The following is a 22,528-nucleotide window of genomic DNA, read 5'->3' on the forward strand; positions in this document are numbered from 1 at the left end:
TCTAGTCGGGAGTGGTGCTGACTGAAAACAGATGATTTGGAGCGATTCGCGCGCCATATGTTGGTCATTCTAAGGACTTATTGAACTACCCTCGTATAAAAAGATTGATGAATTTTGCATGAATTCTTAGAGGATCTCGACAGATTTCAGGTTTTTTAAAAATCATTTCAACGGATTTTAAAATTGTTAAGATATATTTATTTTAAAAGGATTTCACGCTTTTTTTATGGCGCGAGGCATGTAATTAAACTAGTCTTGTAATTCTGAATACTCAAGAAACTCATTTTTGTGTTACAGGGGCTCCTCGACAAATACCTGATACCCAAGGCCAGCAATGCCGAGAGCAAAGTATTCTACCTTAAGATGAAGGGTGATTACTATAGGTATCTAGCGGAAGTTGCCACTGGTGAAACCAGAAATGGTGCGTAAGACAGTTTCATTTACCTACCTATCTCTGGATTCTTGTACATTAGAAGGAAAAACATTTTTTTTTTCTGTACAAATTGATTGAAATTTGGTCGGAATGGTTTTGTAAAAGCAAAATATGTTTAAAATGTAATAGTTCCCTTTTTTAAACTATTTTTTTTTTATTTAAACTGTACATAAAATCTGAACTTTATAATATCACGGATCATGAGGATTGAAAAAATAAATTTGCTTCATAATACCAATGATTGGAAAATTAAAGTTTGAGGATTACCTAAGAGCAAGTAATTTCTGTTAATTTTCTTCATTACATGTTTGCTTTCGGTTTTAATTTTAAAAATTATGTTTTTATTTGAAAATTGCTTAAGAACAGCTGCAACGGGCTGATGTTGCATTCATCGCACTAGCTCGTCTTGACAATCAAGAAAATCGCCTACACATGTGTACAAAGTCACGTGCGTGTGTAAATCTCAATGTATGTTTTTCATGTTTTGCTGTTTGTGCAAAAATGATTCTTGCAAAAACAAGCGTATTTGATAGGCTTCAAGATTCTGGTATTTACGTGGATATTATATAAAAACAAGTTAAATGAAAACAACGTTCTAAAAGTGATTATTAATCAAAGTTAATCCTGCTGTGGTAGATTTTTTGATTCACAGAGATTGTGCACATTTTTCTTCGAAACTGTATTTTATTCAGAAAAAACATTTTTTAATCCTCATTGATCTTTTAATAATTGCGACAAGTATTAGATATGTTTTCAATAAAGTGAATACTGAAATATAATTAATATTTGGATTTATAAAGTGTATGACTTCATATATCCGAGTACGTGTGAAAGTAATTAAATTTATTATGTTGTGCATAATTAAGGACCTAATTTTCTAATTTGAAGCACTTGAAATTAAATACTTTAAAATTAAAGCATTGAAATTGTGAAAAATTCAAAGGCGAAAAGCTTTAACATGAATTCTTTAAAATTCAAAAATTTTAAACTTTATAAATTAATTTTTAAGCTTTAAGCTACAAATTGAAAAAATGTCAAAATTCAATGTACAGTTTCAAAACTGGATACTTTAAGATAAATACTTCAAATTAAAAATGCAATCAGTTGAAGAATCGTCAGTTATAATGTTTAAAACACGGAACTATTAAAAATTTCCATATGCTAAAGTGTAGAATATTTAAATTTTACCTTTTTAAAGTTTAAATCCTTCGATTTAAAACTTTGTTTATTGTCAAAAAGAAATTAAAACCCAAAATCATATTTGCAGCAATTTTGATTTAGGAATTAAAAGTCTCTGATTATGTACCTCTAGCATGTGTAATTAAATTTGCTCATAAAGTAGACCGATTTTTTTCAGATTTTATGGACATTTAATGCGGTTTCGTATTAAAATTTTTCAAGTCTAAAGCAATACAATTTGAAAGTGCAAAATGATGGAAAAGACAAGTGAAAATGAAATATAGTAGTTTTTAATCTGTTTTTTAATTATGAAAATACATTTTTAGGGTGTCTAGCGGACCGGAAAATCTCAAGAATCTTGTTTAGAATTGAGATTTTTTTCTTCTATCGCATTATCTTCATTTTTTCTACATTATCTTGTTTTTATTCTTGTTGTATTGAGATTCATAGAAAGGATAATCTTTTAATCTTGATTATATGAGTCGAAACATTTTCTCTTAAAATAGCCGTATCTCTTATATTTTTATAATATAAATATATCTCTTATATAATCCATTAGATTTTCTGCAAAAGAAATCAGGATGAAGGAAAATATGAATAAAAGTCAAATGAATATATATTTTAAATATTAAATTTTGCATCATGCAAGCAAAAATGTTCACAACATAAAAAGGATCAGTTGGTGCAGCTTTATAGAAATCTACCTTCAAATTGATCCTAACGATGTTTCAAACAACAATCATTATATTTTAAAGGTTTATCATTTTTGAACAGTTTTAGGTTACGTTAGCGTTTTATACCAAGAATTGGAATTAATAAAAACATTAATTTTTAAAAGAATATTTGCAATTTTTGAACAGTTTTAACCAGATTTAGAATCTTTGAACAATTTCGGGTTATCTTAGTGTTGTTGGTCGGAAATTGGTATTTTAAAAAATAATTATTATATTTTAATAAAGTATCGTATATTTGAACTATTTTAGGTTATGCTAGACAAGACAATTATAATTTGCATCAAATTTGCAATCCAATTTTGGATTATCTTCGTGTTTTTCGTTTGAAATTGGTATTTTTAATACAGAAAAATTACATTTGATTGAAGATTAACAGTTTTGAACAATTTTAGTTCATGTTAGCATTTTACACAATATATGGGAATTTTAAAACAAAAATTTTTATAATTCGATCAATATTTGCCATTTTTTAACAGTTAGGTAGTTGGTTAGCTTTTTTCATTAGAAGTTTGAATTTTTTATAGAAAAAATTATATTTCAAAGACGATTCACAAATTTGTAAACAAGATTTACAATTTGGAAATATTTTCGTCGCAAGTTGGTGTTTTTAATTTAAAGATTATAAGTTTCTTCAGATTATCAAGCAGGTCACTAAACTCATTATTTTTGTACAATTTCTTGTTTTTTTTGCTTTTTAAACTGCAAATCTGTAATTTCAAGAAAAAAATCATATCAGTTAATTCAACTGTTTGATTGTCGTCTATGTATTATATACAAATATTATTTCTATAATCATTCTAATGTTAGAATATCAATTTTCATCAATTATAAAAAATATTATCCTTAGTTAAAAAAGAAATTATAATTAAAAATTGACAAAATGACTTCATCCTGACTCATTTTATAGAGAATTCCGATTTGTGTATATTTTGTTGAAATTTCCATTTTTATAGTCTTGGGAGCAATCACTAAAAAAAGTATCTTTAAATTGTTCGGGGAAAAAAATGTGATCGGAAACAACCTGGAAATATCAAATTGCCTGATCCAAAGACACCCTGATTCGGCTTTTCGTTTTTAAATTTTAAACACAGTTTTTTTTTCAAATGGAGACAATGTAAGTTAAGAATGACAAGTGTATTACTAATTTTAATCTAACAAGCCTATGTATTTCCCCCATTGTGTGGATAATTTAGCTGTGGTAGAAGACAGTCAGAAGGCTTATCAGGATGCGTTTGAAATCAGCAAGGCGAAGATGCAGCCGACCCACCCCATCAGGCTAGGTTTAGCCCTCAACTTCTCGGTGTTCTATTACGAAATCTTGAATTCGCCAGACAAGGCCTGCCAATTGGCCAAACAGGTACTACTTGATTAAAAAAACTGACCACTCTTCTAAATTACAGGTCGCGGCACGATTAAAGGAAGTCTTAATGGTGATGGCGCAGTGGTGATATCAGTGGTGGAGGTGGTGGCAATGATTTAAAAAATCGCTTTGCACATTTTTCCAAATTAAACCCCCCCCCCCTCCCTTAACTCTGCAACAATCTAGACACTCCATGCACTAATTGGACAAAGGCAGAAATTAAAAATGCCCAGGGTGGCTGCAGGTCAAGAAATACCTGGAAATCAGGGAAAAGTCAGGGATTTTGAGAAAAAAGAAATGGCAAAAGTCTTTTCTAATAAAAATTAAACTATTGTTCCTATTCATATTTGACATTTTAAAATTGTTCGCGTTTGTTTTATGTTTCGGTGGGTCTAATGCAAAACGAAGAAGTAAGTATTATAAATTTCAAGGGTTTTTCTACAGATATCAGAAAATATGCAATATTTTAGGGTATTTTAAAAGATTCCTAGGAATTTTTAATATATTGCAATAATTTGAGAAGGTATTCCAAAGGATTTAAAATTTGTTCGGATATTTTTTTAACTTTTAAAAAATTTTCAAGAGACTAACAGATTTCCTACAATTTTAACGATTTTAAAGGATTCAAAAATTTAAATATAATTTCGGAAGATATGTAATTTTCAATTGATTTCAATAAATTGCATGGATTTCGAAGCATTTTTAAGACTTTGAAGTATTTATAAAGTTTTCGAGGAAGTTAAAAAAATATTTTAAAATATTTCAAATATGTTAAGATATCTTTAAAATATTTAAATAATTTAAAGTGATTTCAAAGAATTTATAATATTTTAGTGTATTAAAAAAAAGGTTCATGTGGCTGTCAAGAATTTCAGAAGAATTGCAGGACCTATAAGGTTTTATGATATTTTAAAAGATTCCCAGGAATTTTACCAGATCTACGGGGATTTCTATTATTTTATGGGATTTTAAAAGTTATTAAGGTATTTTAATAAATTTTTCAAGATTATAGGAAATATAAAATTTATAGAATTTCACTGCATTTTATGTTATTTTAATGTTTTTTTTTTTATTTTTGAAATTCATTTGAATTGTTTTAACTTCTTTTGATTTCTTTGGCTTTTTATTTGAGTTTTTTTTTATTTACTTGAATTCTTCCAAATTCCCTTTCATTTTTACAAGCTCATTTCAAATCTGCTGGTTGTTGTGAATATTTTACATATTTTGTAATAGCTTGAAATTCATTAAAATAAAAAAAAAATCATCTTGAATTTTTGTTCCAAAAGGTTCGAAAATTCATAGATCTGAAAAAATAGTTTTTCTATGATTTTAAGAATCAAAATAACATGACTGATGTTATTCAATTTGAAAACATTATTTTCAATGAAAAAATTTCTAAACTTACAAACAAAAAATTATTTCAACAATCTTTTTGAGATTGATTTGTTCTGACTATCGCTTTTTTTATCAATTTTAAACGAATGTTTGTATTTCAATCAATGATAGCTTATTTTTTCGGGGAAAACATTCTTTATGACTCTAATGTTATTGGGAATGATTTGCCCGAAAGAACAAGCGATAATTGATTAAATTTAAACCCCCTTTTTTTTAAATTATTAAGACTTATTTTTCTTAATTTTGAAACTTTTTTCATAAAAAGGATGTTTTTTCTTTCATGAGACATGACTGATAATATTATTTCAATTCTTAAAATCATAGAAAACTTTTTCCTGGCACCTTATTTTTGACTCGACAACTATTTTGAATTCCTCTAATTTCATTCCATTTTTACTGTAATCAATGGAATTTTTTTAATTTTTTTCTCATTCTTTTAAAATTCTTTTGAATTCTTATAAATTCAGAAGAACTTTAGTCACTTTTTTGGTTAGAAATTAATCATTTTGGATATCTTTTTTGTTTTAAATGGATCCCTTCTTTCAAGTAAATTAGGCTAGTGCAGCCCTGGTAATAAATAAAAAAATTTATAATTAAGATATTACGAGATTATAATTTTGGTATTTAAAATATGAACGGTGCGGAAAAGTGGAAAACTAGTCTTGGAATTTTGAAAACGATGTTTTTTGGACACCCTTAAGCGAAGAATTTTTTTGCCTTTGTTCAGCTTTGAATTAATTCAGAGTGTCGAAGTTTGTTGGAATCAAAAACACCTGCTGTGAATTGATGAATCTGAATGGTCGATGGTTTGCGTTACAGCAGTGGTTGAGGATTCACAAAAGGCATACCAGGAGGCGTTTGACATAGCAAAAGCGAAAATGCAGCCAACACATCCCATCAGGCTCGGACTTGCCCTCAACTTCTCCGTTTTTTATTACGAAATTATCAATTCCCCGGCCAGAGCTTGCCACCTGGCCAAACAGGTTAGGGAGCAAGAGTTTCTGCTTGAGTTTTTTTTTTTCTAATCAAAATTAATTTATTCTGATCGGATGTTTTGCTAATTAGACTGGCCGTACTAAGCTTGTTCTAATTTCTAATTCAAGAAGATTGAATCATTCAATTTTCGTTTGTCGTTTGCCTAACCAAAATTCACGTTTCTACTTTATTCTATTTTATCCTTATGAATAAACACAGTGTATTGAAATCAAGCGCCTTGTTCATGAAAGTGTGTGCCCCTGTTCCTAAAGGAGAATTTTGTAAACAATATTTTTTTAATATTTCAGACTTCACACTCTAGCCTATTTCCTTGTTTCCCCCTTTTCAGATAATTCCTCTTTTTCCCTGTTTAACAAAAAAAACTTCCCCCTTTTTCGGCTTTTTATCGTTTTTCCTGTTAAATACAATATTAATTATTCTCTTTTGATTAAACGTTATATATATATTTTTTAATTTAATTATTTTGTTTAAAATCCCACTGTTTTTGTAAAAAGTAATGTTTTGGTAGAAAATTCAACTTGTTTCGTCTTTTTAGATAAAAAGTTCCCTGTTGTAGATTAAAAAATCATAATATTGAAAATTTTGTTTCCATGACTGAAAAAATGTTCTAGTTGAAAATTTGTCGGTTTTAAGAATTTATAACTTTTTTTCTTAAAAATGTATCAGTTTGATTAAAAATTAATTTGTTTTTGTAAAGAATTCAAATATTTTGTTGAAAATTCATCTTTTTTGGTTGAATTGAACTTTTTATTTTTTTATTAAAATCTATTTTCGTGGGAAATACAACTGGTTGAAAGTTTAACTGTTTGTTGGTGATTCATTTTTTTTTCGGTTGCAATTTCAAGTATTTTATTGAAAATTAAATTTATTTTGTTTTAAAATTGCTTTTCATTTACCTGAAAATTTAAGTGTTCTATTTTTTTGATAAAATACGATTCTTCTTAGTTGAAAATTTGACTTTTCGGTAGAAAATTAATCTTCTCGGAAGAACAATTACTTTTTTTTTTTAATTGAAAATTTATATTTTTTGGGTTTAAAATTCGAATGTTTTCTAAAATATTCAATTCTTAGCTTAAAGCTCAACTATTTTGTTAAAAAATTAATCTCTCTTGGTTGAATTGAACTGGTTTTTAAAATTTTAAACTAAATCTTTTAGGGTTGTGAATTCAACTAACTGATTGATAGTTGAATTACTTTATTTAAAAAAATATTTTTTTTTAAATTCATTTCTGTGGTTGCATATTTAACTATTTTATTACATTTTTTAATGACTTCTTTTAACGGAAAAATTAACTTTTGTCATTTTGGTTGAAAATTCGTCTTTTTTGTATAGAACATTAATTTTATTAATTGAAAATTCATCTTTTTGTGTTGAAAATTCCACTATTTTAGTATAAAATTCAACTGTTGGGTTAAAAAATAATCTCATTTAGTTGCTGATTTAACTATTTGTTTCAAATTACCTTTTATGTTGAGCTTTAATATTTTTGTGTCAAAAATTCAACTATTTTGTAGAAAAATCATCTTTTCGTCTTGAATTTTAAACAGTTTGATAGAAAAATTAACTATTTGGTTAGAATCTTAACAGTATGATCAATATTTGACTTTTTTGTTTAAAATTCATATTTTCGGGTTGAAAATTCCACAGTTTTCAGAAAAATCTTCTTTTTGGCTTAAAAAGTCACGAATTTGGTGGAATTTTTTTTTCTTTTTTGAATACAAAATCTTTCTTGGGTGAAAATTCAACTCTTTAGTTAAAAGTCGTCTTTTTGGCATAAAAAAGATTATTTTTTTATTTGAAAAATAGCTTTCTCTTATTGAAAGTCCATATTAACCCATTTTAACTGTTTGTTTAATATTAAACTTTTTTTTTGAATATTCAACAATTTTCAGAAAATTCTTCTTGGCTTAAAAATTCAACAGTTTGGTGGATTTTTTTTTCTTTCTTGACTAAAAATTTTTCTTGGTTGAAAATTTAACTCTTTTGTTGAAAGTCGTGTTTTTAGCTTGAATATTATTAGTTTTGTTGTTTTTGACAAAATAACTTTTTTTAAATTGCAAATCCATATTTTGTGGGTTGAAAGTCAGTTTTTTAAATCATTCGATCTTTAGCTTGAAAATACAAGGCTTTTGTTCAAAATTCAACTTTTTTCTACTTTCTACTTGAAATCTTAAGAATATGTTACCTACAATAATTCCATTTGAACGAATTAATTCCTCTATTTTCGAAAAAAATACCCTATGTCCCCCGTTTTGAAATAATTTTAGATTGTGAAGTCTGATATATATATATTTTTTTTTTCAACGGAATTTTAAGATTAGTGAAATGGATGATACTTTGAGTCGTATGAGAGTTTGCTGTCCTCTTACCATTTTTAAATTTACTTTAATTCTTTCTTGCACTTTTTGTTTTTCACTTCCCAAATAACTTAAATGGGAGTGATTGATAACGTGTTGTTAAGTTTTTTTACGCTAACCACTCTGTATTTTTTTGTGTGTCACTAATTTTAGATTACTGTTGCTACGACTAACAAATCTGGTAGAAGTGTTCACTAGACTATCTCCACTGTGCCATTAACCATCTTCCAACGTTTTCTAACCGCGGAAGTGATGATATGTTTCTTGATCAATCGTGTTTTTAAAAGTAACGATTCATCATTTATATACTTACTGCATACTGAAGCAAGAAAAGTTTTAATTGCAAGAAATATTTAAGGCAATTTATTGAAGTTCTTGAGTCACAAGAAAGTATTATTCTTTTATTAGTCACTCAGTTATAATAATCGAAATTTTAATAAGTAAAAATTGCATTATCTGCATATGAATAATTCTTGCATTGAAAATAATCGAATGGTATCGTTGTCTGACAGACAATGAACGAATATACAATTGAGTTATCATTTGCGACTTTTTTTATAAATTAGGTAGTTCATTGTTGTTGATAATTAAATATTTGATTTAACAAATCTTAGATTAGTCAAATAACAAACAATTTCCGTAATTAAGTTTGTTCAATGATATTTTCGAGATAATATTTTTTTATGTATGTGAAATTTTTTTGGTAACGCTTGTAGTTTACATTTATATGTTACTTTAAATTCATTTCATTCTATTTTTGAAATAGTTGTTTACGGATTTGGAATTGGTAATTAAATATTTCATTGTGTAAAAGCTTTTTTAGTTTATTTAGAAGTAGGATATATAGTGCTAATTTTAAATAATTTCACATTTTGTAACTTAAATATATTTCATATGCATTTTGATAAAAATTTGAGAAACTTATAGAAGCTTAAATTTTGCTTTGTTGAAATTAATGAATTCGAAAAAAATATTTTGTGGTATTTTTTTATGGAGTGGATGGATAATACTGAAATTTTTATTTTCAAACTCGCACTAGCGTGAAAATTTGTCTTTCGTATTAAAATGAACACCTGTTAATTTTGTCGCACAAATTTACAATTAAAACTTATATTGCTTGAAGCGACTTAATTCTTTAGTTACGTCAAGCTTGATTGTAAAAATGACTTACAGGACATTCCTTAAGCTATCAGGGACAATAGGATTTAATTTATTACTTCATTTTTCAAAATTTAAAATTGTTTTTTGAAATTGTCTCGAAAACGATTGATTGAATGTGAAAAAAATGTCTTTGAACAAGCTCTACAACTTTTATTTATACATTTCGATGCGAAAATGCAACTTTTATCTATGGTCAGAGTATGAAAATAAAAATGTTCTACTCTGGATCCACTCTATTTTTTATTGAGTAATAATTATTTAGGAAATATATAGTTCCATATACATATTGCTAGGTAGGCAAAGACCCAGATTATGTTTCTTAAAGTTTTTGTATCATTATACAAAAATGATTTAATACTGTTTTTTTTTCAAAATCTATCAAAAGGTCTTAGAAAAAAATATTTCATCATATCTCAACTTTTTTTAGTAGTATTACTGATGGTCTCATTCAAAGGAGAAAATATTAGTTTTCATACAAAAATGTAAACGTAAAAACATTTTTTTATTTTTCAAACGGTGTTTTCGACTGAAGATGATATAAGAAAAAAAAAATGTAATAAAATAACATTTGGTAACGTGAACAGTTTTTTATGTTTCAATTTTTCTTGTATAAAAAGTAATCTTTCTCCTTTGAATGAGACCATCAGTAATAATATTGACATTTTTAGAAGTATAATTAGGTATTTTTTCTCTAAACTCCCAACTTTGCACTGTTTTTATATAAGGGCCAGTGCACACCAGGAATACCAGGATCTGCAAGTGGACTTCCATTTTAATTGAACTTCTTATGATTATATTATTATATGATGAACATATGAAGTTCAAAGGATTTTTGGAATTTTTTTAAATGACGAGATTTATGTGTTTGGATATTGGGGTTGAATTTTGTTGGATTTCAGATATTTCTGGAACCGAAAATTAAATTTTAATGAAACTTTGGGGTTTATTAAAGGAGAAATTATATACAGTCATAATAGTTCCTATTCTCCTTAAAAAAGTTGAAAAGATCCATTTTTTTTCAATATTAATTTTTAAACCCGTGTGAGACCGTATCCGTTTTAAATTATTCCTTGATTCATAAAACTTCAAAATTACCAAAATGGTAGGGATTTTTCAAAAATGTTGAGAGGCCGTTTATTTACATGCCCTGGCAGTTTTCTATTCTCAATTTATAGATTTTAAAACAGATATCTTGACACTTTTTTCTAACGCACTATGTTCCAGACTTACTCTATTATGAACAAAACCGTCTTAAATCTATTTTTTCAAAATAATAATTTCCATGCTGTCCAGGGTGTCTACTCTACCTGGAATATCTGGAAATATCAGCGATTTTTTTTTTTTTTTTTTTGAGAGCGTGCTTAATTTTTTATATTGCAATCAAAAATTGAATTAGAATGATTCTTCATTTGTAAAAGTAGCTCTATATTATTGTATTCAATTATTTGGTTGAAAATCTTTGTTTTTAAATTAATTTTTTTAACTGAAAATTTAACTATTATATTTTTGTTTAAAACTTGATCATTTTCAGTCGAAAATTTAAATATCTGGTTTAAACTTGATGCATCTTGTTAAAAATTCAACAGATTGTTTGCAATGTCTTCTCTTAACTGCAAAATCTTTCTTAATTGAAAATTCAACTCATGTTGAAATGTATTTTTGGCTGAATTCAACTGTTTTTGATTGAACATTAAAATCTTTTTTTGTTTGAATATTAACTACGAAATTTTCGGTTGAAAATTGATCTGCTTTGAAATGAAAAGGAAGACTTATTATTTATTTTGAAAATTCATCTCGGTGGTTAAAAATGAATTATTTGGTTGAAAATTCGTCTTTTGTTGGCTGAAAGTTAATTTTTTTTTACTAAAAATTGTGCAATTTCACTTCAAACTTTAACTATGTTGTTAAACTTTTTTTTACTGAAAATGTAACTATTCGATTTGAACATTCCGTCATTTTAGTTGAAAATTGATCTCCGGTTGAACATTAATGTTTTTAACTGAAAATTCGACTTAAATTTTTTGTTATAACGTCATAACTTTAGTTCAAAATGTCTCAGTATGGTTACAATTTTTTTAAACTGAAAGTTGAACTATTCCATTTTAGGTTTCAAATTGATCTTTTTTACTTCAAAAATCAGCTACTTGGTTTGAAAATTTGTCTCTTTTAGTTGAAAATCAATTAATTTGTTGAAAATTCAAGCATTCAAGTTAAATATTCATAATTTTAGTTGAAAATTAATTTTTGTGGTTAAAATTCATTGAATTGGTTAACAATTTATCTATTCCAGTTAATTCATAATTTTATTTGAAAATTGATCTCTTTGGTTCAAAAAAATTTTTTTTGTACAATGAAAATTTCATCTTTTTTAGTTGAAAATTCAACTACTTGGTTGAGAAATCGTATTACAAATAAAAAAAATACAATACAGAAAAGCATCACCAGACTTTTGTTTTTTTGTTTTTTAAGGAGAATTTTTTTTAATCTGTAAAAAACGTGGATTTTCGTGTTTTGGCAAAAATATTGATGTAGAAAAAACAAATTAGAATAAATGAGAAAAGGTTAAATACCTGCATTAGTTTTAAATTAATATATTTTAAAGAACATTTTCCACACCTTTCTCATGTTAATATACGATTTTACGTCATTAACTTAGTTAAAAGACTAATAAATTTGTCAAACTGGAACTTTCACCAAATTTAGAAAGAACACTTATAGTTCGAATTTTTTATCAATTCGGTAAAATACATTCTGTTTCGTTTCCTTTGAAATGACTTGGTGGGAATTTTTCGTATTTGATCATTATAGCGTGACGTGTTCAATAAATAAATATTTACTAATAAAACTTCTATTTGTCACCTATTTTTGAAAAAGTACCTATTTTAAAAGTAAAGTTCAAAGTTTCATTATTCTAATCATTTTGATCAATTTATAAAAGTTATTTCTACTCCATCAAAATTCGCAGATTTTTGAATTTATTTCAGTTTACTCTCAGTAAATCATAATTTATTATTCAATTTTTATTTATTTATTTAGAAATGCAAATAGCTGTTTAAAAATGTATAAACTTTATGGAATATTTGCCTTTTGTTGTAGAAATATAATCTTTATGTTTGAAAAATTCATCTTTTTGGTATAAAATTCAACTATTCCAGTTGAAAATTCATCCTTTAGGATACAAAATTTGTCTTTTAATTGAAAGTTCAACTATTTCGTTGAAAATTCACATATTTTGTTAAAACTCGAGTTTTTTGGCAGAAAGTGATCTTTTTTTTAAAAATTTAATATTCTTGTTTAAAAATTCTTCTTTTTTGGTTAAAAATTGAAGTACTACAGTTAAATATTTATCATTTTAGTTGAATATAAATTTTGTAGATTAGGGATAGAATTGCTTGGTTGAAAGTTAAACTCTTTTGTTGAAAATTAATTTTTTCAGTTGAAGATTCATAATTTTAATTAAAAATTCATTTCTTTGGTTGAAATATGAGTTATTTTTTGGTTGAAAATTATGTTGTTTTTTAAACTGAAAAAGTAACTATTATTTCAGTTGAATATTCCATAATTTTAGATAAAAATTTATTCATCTCTTTGGTTGAGCATTCATTTTTCGACTAAAAATTTAATGATTCAATTTTGCGATTGAAAAATTATATTATTTTAGTTGAAAATCCATATTTTTTGGTAGAAATCAATTTTCTTGTCTGATAATTCATCATTTTGGTGAAAAATTCAATTAACTGGCGGTAATTCTCGTAATTTTGAAAAATTTCAAAAATCCTTTTTGCTTCAAATGTTTCTTATATAGTACTATAATTGCCCGGGTATCATTAAAATCTAACGACCACTCGCAGACCTTGATATTTCTGACCCATAAATTCAGCCTAACCTATTGAAGTTAATGGGGCAACCTGTCATCTTCAATTACTTTTTTCAATCATTTTTTTCGCATAGTAAAATTAATTTATTAATATCAAACTTTTGGTTGATAAAAGAAGAAGTTTGAAGGTAATACAGCAATTTTAAAAAAATGTAAATGCCTCCATATCTCGACTTTGGGTCATGGGAAATAGAAAAAGCTGTGAAATTAGTGAAATATAGAAAAGTAGCTATCGTGTGAACTAGGATAATTTTTATGTGATAACATACAACAAAATGGCTGACTTCTGATTTTTTTTAACTTGAATTATTTAAACAAGATAGCTATTTTTTTATATTTCACTAATTTCACAACTTTTTCTAATTTCGATGGCCCGAACTTCAGGATGCCGTACCAGCGATATTTACATTTAAAAAAATTTATGTATTACTTTCAAACTTGTTCTTTCATCTACTAAAAGTTTGATATTAATAAATTAATTTTACTATGAGAAAAAAATGTTTGAAAAAAGTAATTGAATGTTGGCAGACTGTCCCGTTAAGGCTAATTATTTTTGCGCACTATTCTTTACACCTTGACATAGTTTTAAAATAAATAAAAGATAAAGAAATAAAAAATTTAAATTGTTTTCAGGCGTTCGATGACGCGATCGCGGAGCTGGACACATTGAACGAAGACAGCTACAAAGATTCCACGTTAATCATGCAGCTGTTGCGCGACAACCTCACTCTCTGGACTAGTGACACGCAGGGTGATGGGGATGAACCACAGGAGACCGGCGACAACTAACCACCCTCCTAAGCTTAAGTCCTACCCTTTCTAATCTAATAAGAAACATCCTATTCTCTATCGTCCCCCGTCCTTTCAAGAGCTCACCCACCCACCCTCCAACCTACCACTCAAAAACATCCATCCACCATCTCTCCATATGTCCTTTTGTCCTTTGTGTATCCTTCCTCTCCTCTCCCTCTTTCCATCTTAATCCCCCTCAACCCGTTCATTTTTCCCATTTCCTTTTTACTTCCTCCTCGGAAACTGACCTCTCTCTCCTGACACAAACGCACGCTGCTGCCGATGCCGGTTTCCGAACTCAATAATAATCCTCTAGCCTGTCTTCGATCAGAGGCTGAGAAGCTAGACTTCCGTCAACGTTTTTTCCTCTTCGTATTTCTGAGGATCATCGACGACAATAGCGGAGAGGAGACAAAAAAGAAAAGAATAGCGAGGCTCTACTTTGGAAGATGTAAAGAATTTTCCCGCACTAAGTCACTGACGAAAAGGGGGAGAGAAGCATCGCATCGCCACTCGACTGAATGCGATATCTACTCGTAAGATATTTTCGCTGAAACGCGCTACCGAGTAGCCAGTGCCAGTGGAATCACGAAAACGTGAAGAAGAGAATAGACGGAACAGCCCACAAGAAAATCTACTACATTATAGCCAGTTGTCATTTAAATTAAATTTCACATTTGTCTAGCGAATACGATATTATTATTATTATTATTATTATATCAAGAGGAAAGCGCAGGAGGAATAAGGAGAGTAAAACAAAAGCAAAAATACATTAAGTTATTAAGTTCCAAATATCATCAGTGGTGGATTGATTTCGCGTTCGATGTGCTCGGAAACGTACACCGTACAACGCAACACACGTCTTTTTCCCTCACTTCTCTTTCTTTCTTTCTTTCTTTCTTTCTTTCTTTTGCCGCGAGACGCTTCTCTCCTGCACACATGTTTGTTTTTTTTAATCTCAGTCCCGAGGTACTTGAGTTACCAGCGTTATTTTGTAACTAATTTAGTGACAAAGTAAAGGAGATTTAAGAAGTATGTTCTGGTTTAACGAGTACGTCATTATTCGATTGGAAAGTGTGTTCATTCTGGGAAGAGGAGGAGGAGGAGGAGGAGGAGAGTCAAATCAGTTTTAGTGATAGTCAAAAGTATTTCCGTGCGGAGAAGAAAGGGGGATATGGATGAAAAGGTGAATATAGTGAGAGGGTGAGAACATTATTAGGGGATAAGAGAAGAAAAGGGGAATGCCATTAAAAGTGCATGTTTAAATCTTCGCCTGGAAATACCTTTGTTAAGGATAAATAATTTTGTCAATTGTACAATCGTGAAAGTATAAAAGGTTTTAAAAGTTTGTAAGTCCTATATTTGTCCTCAGTATTTGGTTGTGCGTTTTTCTCATATTAAACAATAATTAATCATGAATGCAGATTGACTGGCCAATGGCTGTTTTCCGATGTTAATTAAGTAAGAGAGAGTGAGAGAGCATTCCAAAGTAAACTTGCAAGCTCACTGCTATCGCCACTATCCTCGAACTAATACCTCGAGAGAGAGAGAGAGGAAAAAAAAGTCTCCTCTGATTCTCTATTAAATATGCGTACATATATTTCATTATATGTATATATACGCGTGTGTAACACACAAGCGATACACCGACACACAGAGAGACAGACACGTGACACAAAATGTATATTACAGGAAACGACAAAGTAACGATAATTGATAATATTACACTGTTTGCTGTCTTCGTGTTGGTATTTTTTTTTCGATGTATCGATGTCCGTCGCAACAAGAGATCTCGGCAGAGAGCAACGCACAATCCAAGGAAAAGCTCGTCAGCAGGAATAATCGTAGTGTTTTCGCGAGAGAAATCTGGATTGCAAAAAATCAGATTGCAAACCAGATCGTGGGTAATCGTTGCTCGATGAAGAGGAATATTAAGCGAAAATGCGTTACAGATTAAGAAGCCTTCTTCGAGGATTCATCTGTTGTTTTTTTTTTTTTTTTTTTTTTCATTTTTTTTTTTAGCACACTCGGCAGGCCAACTGGTGTAGGAGGTAAAGAGAGAGAGAGAGAGAGGGTCAGTTGCAGATAAGAACTCGCGCCAGCGGGCCTTCGAATGTACTTTTACTCCAAAGTCCTTGTAATTTTCCTTTTGAAATTCCCTCCCGATTACTTTTCCCCTTTCTCGAGTTCTCAATTAGTCGTTCATCTCTCCCAAAACCCTGAAACGCAATTATAACTCGAGTTTTCACGCTCGAGGGCGGAAGAGCGAATAATGCCACACCTTTAGCGGCGGCAATGATCCCGCTGTTATTCTACTCCAGTGTTGTATTGGATAAGCTTTTTCTTTTCTTTTTTTCATTTTATATATATTTTTTTTTTCTACTTGATATTTGGGAGCTTCCTCCACGAGACGTGTCGAGTGCGTTTATTATTACTGACAATTGAGAATTATATTATCACACGCGCGTCATTCTTTTCCGAATCGACTCGACTCACATCACGCGAATCCTCTCCTCATCGACACAAACGACACTTTATCCATCACCCTCGATTTCCCTCGTCCCGAATTACGTTGTTCTATTTGTATTTATCATCAACCATCGTAATTGTAAATTATAATTATTATTATAAACGTTTACACGAAATAATAAATTCTGATAAAATGTCTGAAAAACCATAATCACTCTCTTGCTTTGCGCAATCTCTCGGTCAGGTAGTTTTAATTTTTTTTTTTTACCAGAAAAGGCACTTGCTTTTTTTTTTAACCTTTTATTAATTTCAGGAAAATTGAATCAATTTGGGAGTTTACCAATCACCAGAGCGCGCGATCTGTTCGGGTCCGAGTTCTGCGAAAATAAAAGTTCAATATATGAAAAGTAGCTTTTTTTATACAAATTATTGATACAAGTTTATAGCTCATTTTCAAAATAGAGTCAAAGTATTCTATTTGAATGAAAAGAAATTAATATTTTGTGTATGATACATTTTATTCTTGCATAGTTCTGAATTTCACAAATATAATATTCTTATTTAATGAAGGAACGTTTCAAAGTACATGTTTATCATTGTTTTCTATTTTTTATAGCGAAAATTAAAAACAATCATAGTTATAAATTTCAAAAACTGTTTAAGAGAAAAATAGTCTTTTTGTAAATTGAACTATTTTGTTAAGTTTGTCTTTTATTTGATTTTTATTTATTTATTATTATTATTATTTTGTTGTTGTTAAAAACTGATTTTTTTTATTACATGGTTTGTTAAAAATCTAACCTTTTTGGTTAAATTCAACTGCTCTTAATTAAAAATATTGTTTGATGGAAATATCAACTACAGCAGTTTACGTTGTTTAAGATTCATCCATTTCGTTTAAAATTAACTAATTTTATGAAATTCAGTTGTTTTTTTCGTTAAAAATTGATTTACTGAAAATGTAAATACCCATTTTTTGTTAGAAATTCGCCTATTAGTTTAAAAATAAACCATAATTGTACTTAAGGATTAATTATTTTTGTAATAAAATCATTTTTTGGTTCGAGATTTAACTAATTTTAACAAAATTAAATTTTTGTTTAATTGATTTTTTCACTTGAAAATTTAACTGTGTGTTTGGAAATGGACTTTTTTTTAGTAAATTATTCTTTTTGCAAATTAATTTATTTTGATTAAAAATTGAATTAGTTAATACATTTATTTTATTAGAAATTAATATTTCAGTTAAAAATTACACTTGTTGGTTGAAAATTCATTACTTTAGATTTAAACTGTAAGTATTTTGTTTCAAATTCACTTCTTTCGGTGAAAATTTAACTATATTATTGAAAAATTGTTTTTCTTTTCCTTTGTTAAAAATTAATTAATTAATCTTTGTTTTGTTGGAACATCAGCAATTTAATTTTTCGTCGAAAATTTATCTTTTTTGGTTCAATATTATATTTCTTTGGTAAAGGGTAATTTTTTGTTGTCGAACATTCATTACTTTCGTTAAAAAATTGTTTCTACGGCTGATAATGTAACTATTCATTAGAAAAAATCGCTTTTTTGTAGAATTTATTATTCCAATTTTGACTGAAAAAATATATTTTTTTAATTTAAAAATTCACTTCTTTCATTAAAAATTGAACTATATTGTTGAAAATTCAATTTTATTATTTGAAAATTTCATTATTCCAAACTTGATTAAAGGTTTATGTTTTAAGTTGAGAATATAACCATTTTTTTGTTGTTAGAAAATTCGTTTTCTTTTTGTAGTTAGAACTTCTAATATTTAGATGGTAAATTATGTATTTTTGTTGGAAATTTTTTTTTTCTAGTATAAAGTTAAATCTTGTTGTTTGAAAACTCACCATTTTGCTTGAAAAGTGAACTATTTCATTTTTTGATTGAAAATTGAACTATGTAATATTGAAAATTTCACTATGTGGTTTAAAAAAATAGACAATGTTATCAAAACACTCACTTAGAATTTTTTTCAGTAGACAGTAATTCTATGTTGTCAAATTCAGAACTACACAAGAAAAAGTGACCAGTAATTGAAATATTAAATTGTTGCTCCTGAAACTAAATGATTTACTCTTTTACTTTATTTTATGAATTATCTATAAACTGCATTAATAATTTCTATAAAGAAAGGTATTTTTGATTTATTAAATTTAAATTTTCGCAACTAAGAGGTGCCACGTGTTGCTTTCTATTTATAATTATTGTGATAAATTTTAACGATATGAACTCGATAAAGTTCCGAGTGATCGTTCAATCGCGAAACTTCGCACTCTGCCATTGTTAAAGAGTCATTGTGAAGGATTAGAATCTCATCTGAAAACTAAAGTGTGCCGCGTTCAATTCTCGGTCCCAGGAGCGGTGCAGTTCGCCATTATTGTGCGAGGGAACCAAACATATTTTGCCATCGATCGATTCGACATTGTCTCCTGGGTTTTATACGTTCCACTTGAACGAACGTCCTTGGACTTCTTGGCTTTTTTTCGATGAGAGACCTCTGCGATTTCGGACTCAAGATTCTTAAGAACAAATTCAGAAGAATAGAATTGCAAACAATTAGCTTTTTTCACTTTTAGATTTGTACATTTTTATTCTTTGAGTACTTTTTAAGAAAAATATTTCACGCTTGGATTAGTGACGAGAGCGCCACTAACTTGGAACTATTGGGTAGCAACTTGATATTTTTTAATTTAAAAATACGGCTTTTCAGGAATTTTGGTGCTTAATTCAACTAATTTATTAGATTTTATAACACGGTAAAAATGAAGAAATATCAGGGTGGCCGCTGGACCAGGAAATCGGGAATTTGACAAATTTTTAGAAAAAAATTCAATCCAATCACGTGTTATAATGCAATTGGAAATATGTTTGATTTTAACCTTTTTTTTTTAAATGTTAAGTTCATTACTAACTTTTTTTCAATTTTGAAGTCATTCAGTTTATAATACTTAATTCTGAAGTCTTTTACTTTAAAAAATTCCATTTCTATCTAAAAATGCAGTTTTGAAGACTTGCTCGGAGATATTCGAGTAGGAATTTTTTCAAATCTAATAAATTCCCTGTTCATGGATTGAAATGCTTATTTTTAAAAATTAAATTCTCGTATATAATTATTTAAATCGAAGTGTTCCATCCCTTTTTCCAACTTCGCCAATTTTTCGGGACAATGAGATGCAGACTGTGTGAAAGTAATATCATTAACACTTATTTTCAATTATAAATTTACTTTTTACATAAATGTTTAAGAGTCAAAATTTCAAATGTTTAAAAGTTGAAAATTCAATTTTTAACTGCTGAAAATTCGATTTACAATTGGCTTCAATTTTCAGCTGCTGAAAACGCAAATATCAATTATTTTTTCTTTTTTTCAATTCTTGAAAATTGAAGATAACTGAATTTTCAAGAATTGAAAATTGAAGAAAATTAAATTTTCAAGAGTTGAAATTTTAACACATCAAAAATTGCGAATTGTTTAAAAATTCGTTTTGAGTTGAAATTTCGCCTGTTGAACATTGAATTCAATATTACAACTGTTTAAAATCCAAGAAAAAGAAACTCATTTTTTATTAAAAACAAGTGTTAAAAATAGATTTACATAATTTTTTACAAGAATTTAATAAGATTTCAATTCATAATTTTTATTAGTTACTTTTTCGTAAATGGTTTTTCATTGAAAAGTAATATTTTAACAATTTAATAGTCGTCCATTTGACTTTTTTCTAAAGAATTTTTTAGATTTAAAGTAAATCAAAAATAATAATCTATTAAAGAATTAATAATAAAAATCGTATGAAAATGAAAGTTAAAAAAAAAATATTTCTCGCTGATCAACTGTAAATCTAAACTGATTAATAATTCGAAAAATTGAACTTTAGTTCAAATATTAAAAATGGAACAGTAACTGATTTTACAACAAAATTCAGAATTTATTCGATTTTAACTTTATAATCTATTATCAATTTTAATGAATAAATAACAATTTAACAATTAATAATTTAAAAGACTTAAAATAATTTAACTTTTAAAAAGTGCTCATTTAAGTAAAAAAAATGTATTCTTTCAATTTTTAAATGTTCCTAACTTAAAATTTCCTAAAATCATAGCATGGATTTGCACTTTTGGACCTGAAATATTTAAACTGTTCGATTTAGAAGCTTAGATTTTTGCGTCTAACGGTATTTAATCTAAAATTGTTTAGTTGAAAGGAATTAAAAGCTTCCATTTTTATACCTGTAAATTATTGAGCGTTTGGAAGAAAAACTTTCGAATTAAAAATTGTTCAATTATGAATTTTAAAAGTTTAAAGTTCAAAAAAGTTCCACTTTGAATGCTTTAATTTGAATTTGAGTTTTATTTACTTCATATGAAAAAAAATTAAGTCATATTGTAAGAGTTCGGACATTTTAATGTTAATAATTTGCAAACGAGGAAAAAACATGCAAGTGACCGGGAATTTTTTTCCTCGACTAAAACGGCCGCCCTGAAACCACTGCCCAATTCTTATGTTTTCACGAGGCTCCTTTTTTTCAGGACGCAATTCAACAGACGTTAGTGTTTAGTATCTTCCTATTACGAAAAAGGAGAGGTCAAAAGGAATCTATCCACGAACCAATCAGTCGAGATTTAAAAAAAAATCGATTATAGCAATATGATCAAAGCGCATGGGAATTTGGCAATTTCTCACGTACTTATAAATATTACTGTTAACGCCATTCTTGCCGTATCCTAGATTATTGGCAATTTTTTCCTTTTTGTGTGATGGTATATGATTATAAATTTATGATATATACTTGTACACGTATAGACTTTACGTAGGTAAATGTACGTGCCTTTTTCGATGGAGGGCCTACCTAACGACTAAAATGCTACATCATTTTTGCACAATTTATACATGTAGCCGATGTGAGGGTTTTTGCTAAGTGTAGTCTATTTGGAATTAAATTAATTATTTAATTAATTAATGATGAAAAATGCAAAGTATTAATTAAATAATAATGAATAGGTCAAAATAGACCAGCGAGTCTCAATCTTTGGATGGTGTTGAAATTCTGACTTTCAATCATGGGGCAGAAATTAATCATAAGAGTCCAAATTACGGCTGAGATTCCCTGTGTTATATTACAATTAGCATGATGTTTTTTGTGGTATAGATTAGCTACATTCCCAGTCAGTGGCGACAAAACGAGAGTCTGATCTTGGCTGGCAATGATACCTATTTTGTTTTATAATCTGAAACAAATTTTGGTATATTTTCTAGTGAAAAAAAAAGTTAGTGGGTAAGAGTTTAACTTCTTTGACCCACTCTAATCAGCAGGAAAATTGTAAACACAAATCTGCTACGCAAACGTTTGCAGGATGTAAAACAATAAAAAAAAGCTCGAATTTCCGCTTGAGCGATTTTTATATTATATCAAAATAGGCTCTTGTATGAGAATAAAAAAACATTCCGCCTTAATTTACCCCTAGCGGACCGAGTGGCTGGGCACGCTAGGGCATATTTTCATCCTTTTTCACATTTATTCACAATTTCACATATAATTTTTTGCAAAATATATACTCTGTATATTTTTATGCATTTATATTTAATCATTTGTATTCATTCACGTGTTTAAACATTAAAATTTAAACGCTGTGTGCGACAACCCGACAAACAGATTTTAAGTATTAATTTTTTAACATGTGAATAAGTACAAATTATTAAAAATATAAATATCTAAAAAGATGAGTGTTAAGTTATATGTGAAATT

General features: G+C 28.1%; 1 protein-coding gene across 6 annotated transcripts in view; it reads left to right on the plus strand.

Annotated features, from left to right (window-relative positions):
* Window positions 1-16,962, plus strand: part of LOC117175688 (14-3-3 protein zeta) — a 128,064-nt gene extending 111,102 nt beyond the window's left edge. For 3 of the 6 annotated variants that reach the window (XM_033365429.1, XM_033365427.1, XM_033365428.1), the window contains 3 exons: window positions 298-421; window positions 3,540-3,703; window positions 14,127-16,962. In XM_033365429.1, the coding sequence (XP_033221320.1) occupies window positions 298-421; window positions 3,540-3,703; window positions 14,127-14,282 (444 nt within the window). In that variant the 3' untranslated portion in view covers window positions 14,283-16,962. Of the gene's footprint in view, window positions 1-297; window positions 422-3,539; window positions 3,704-5,920; window positions 6,085-14,126 lie in introns of all 6 variants that reach the window. The other 3 variants (XM_033365432.1, XM_033365430.1, XM_033365431.1) reach the window with 3 other exon arrangements.
* Window positions 16,963-22,528: the final 5,566 nt, after the last annotated feature.

Source organism: Belonocnema kinseyi, chromosome 6, assembly GCF_010883055.1.
Source record: "Belonocnema kinseyi isolate 2016_QV_RU_SX_M_011 chromosome 6, B_treatae_v1, whole genome shotgun sequence".
Lineage (NCBI taxonomy): Eukaryota > Metazoa > Arthropoda > Insecta > Hymenoptera > Cynipidae > Belonocnema > Belonocnema kinseyi.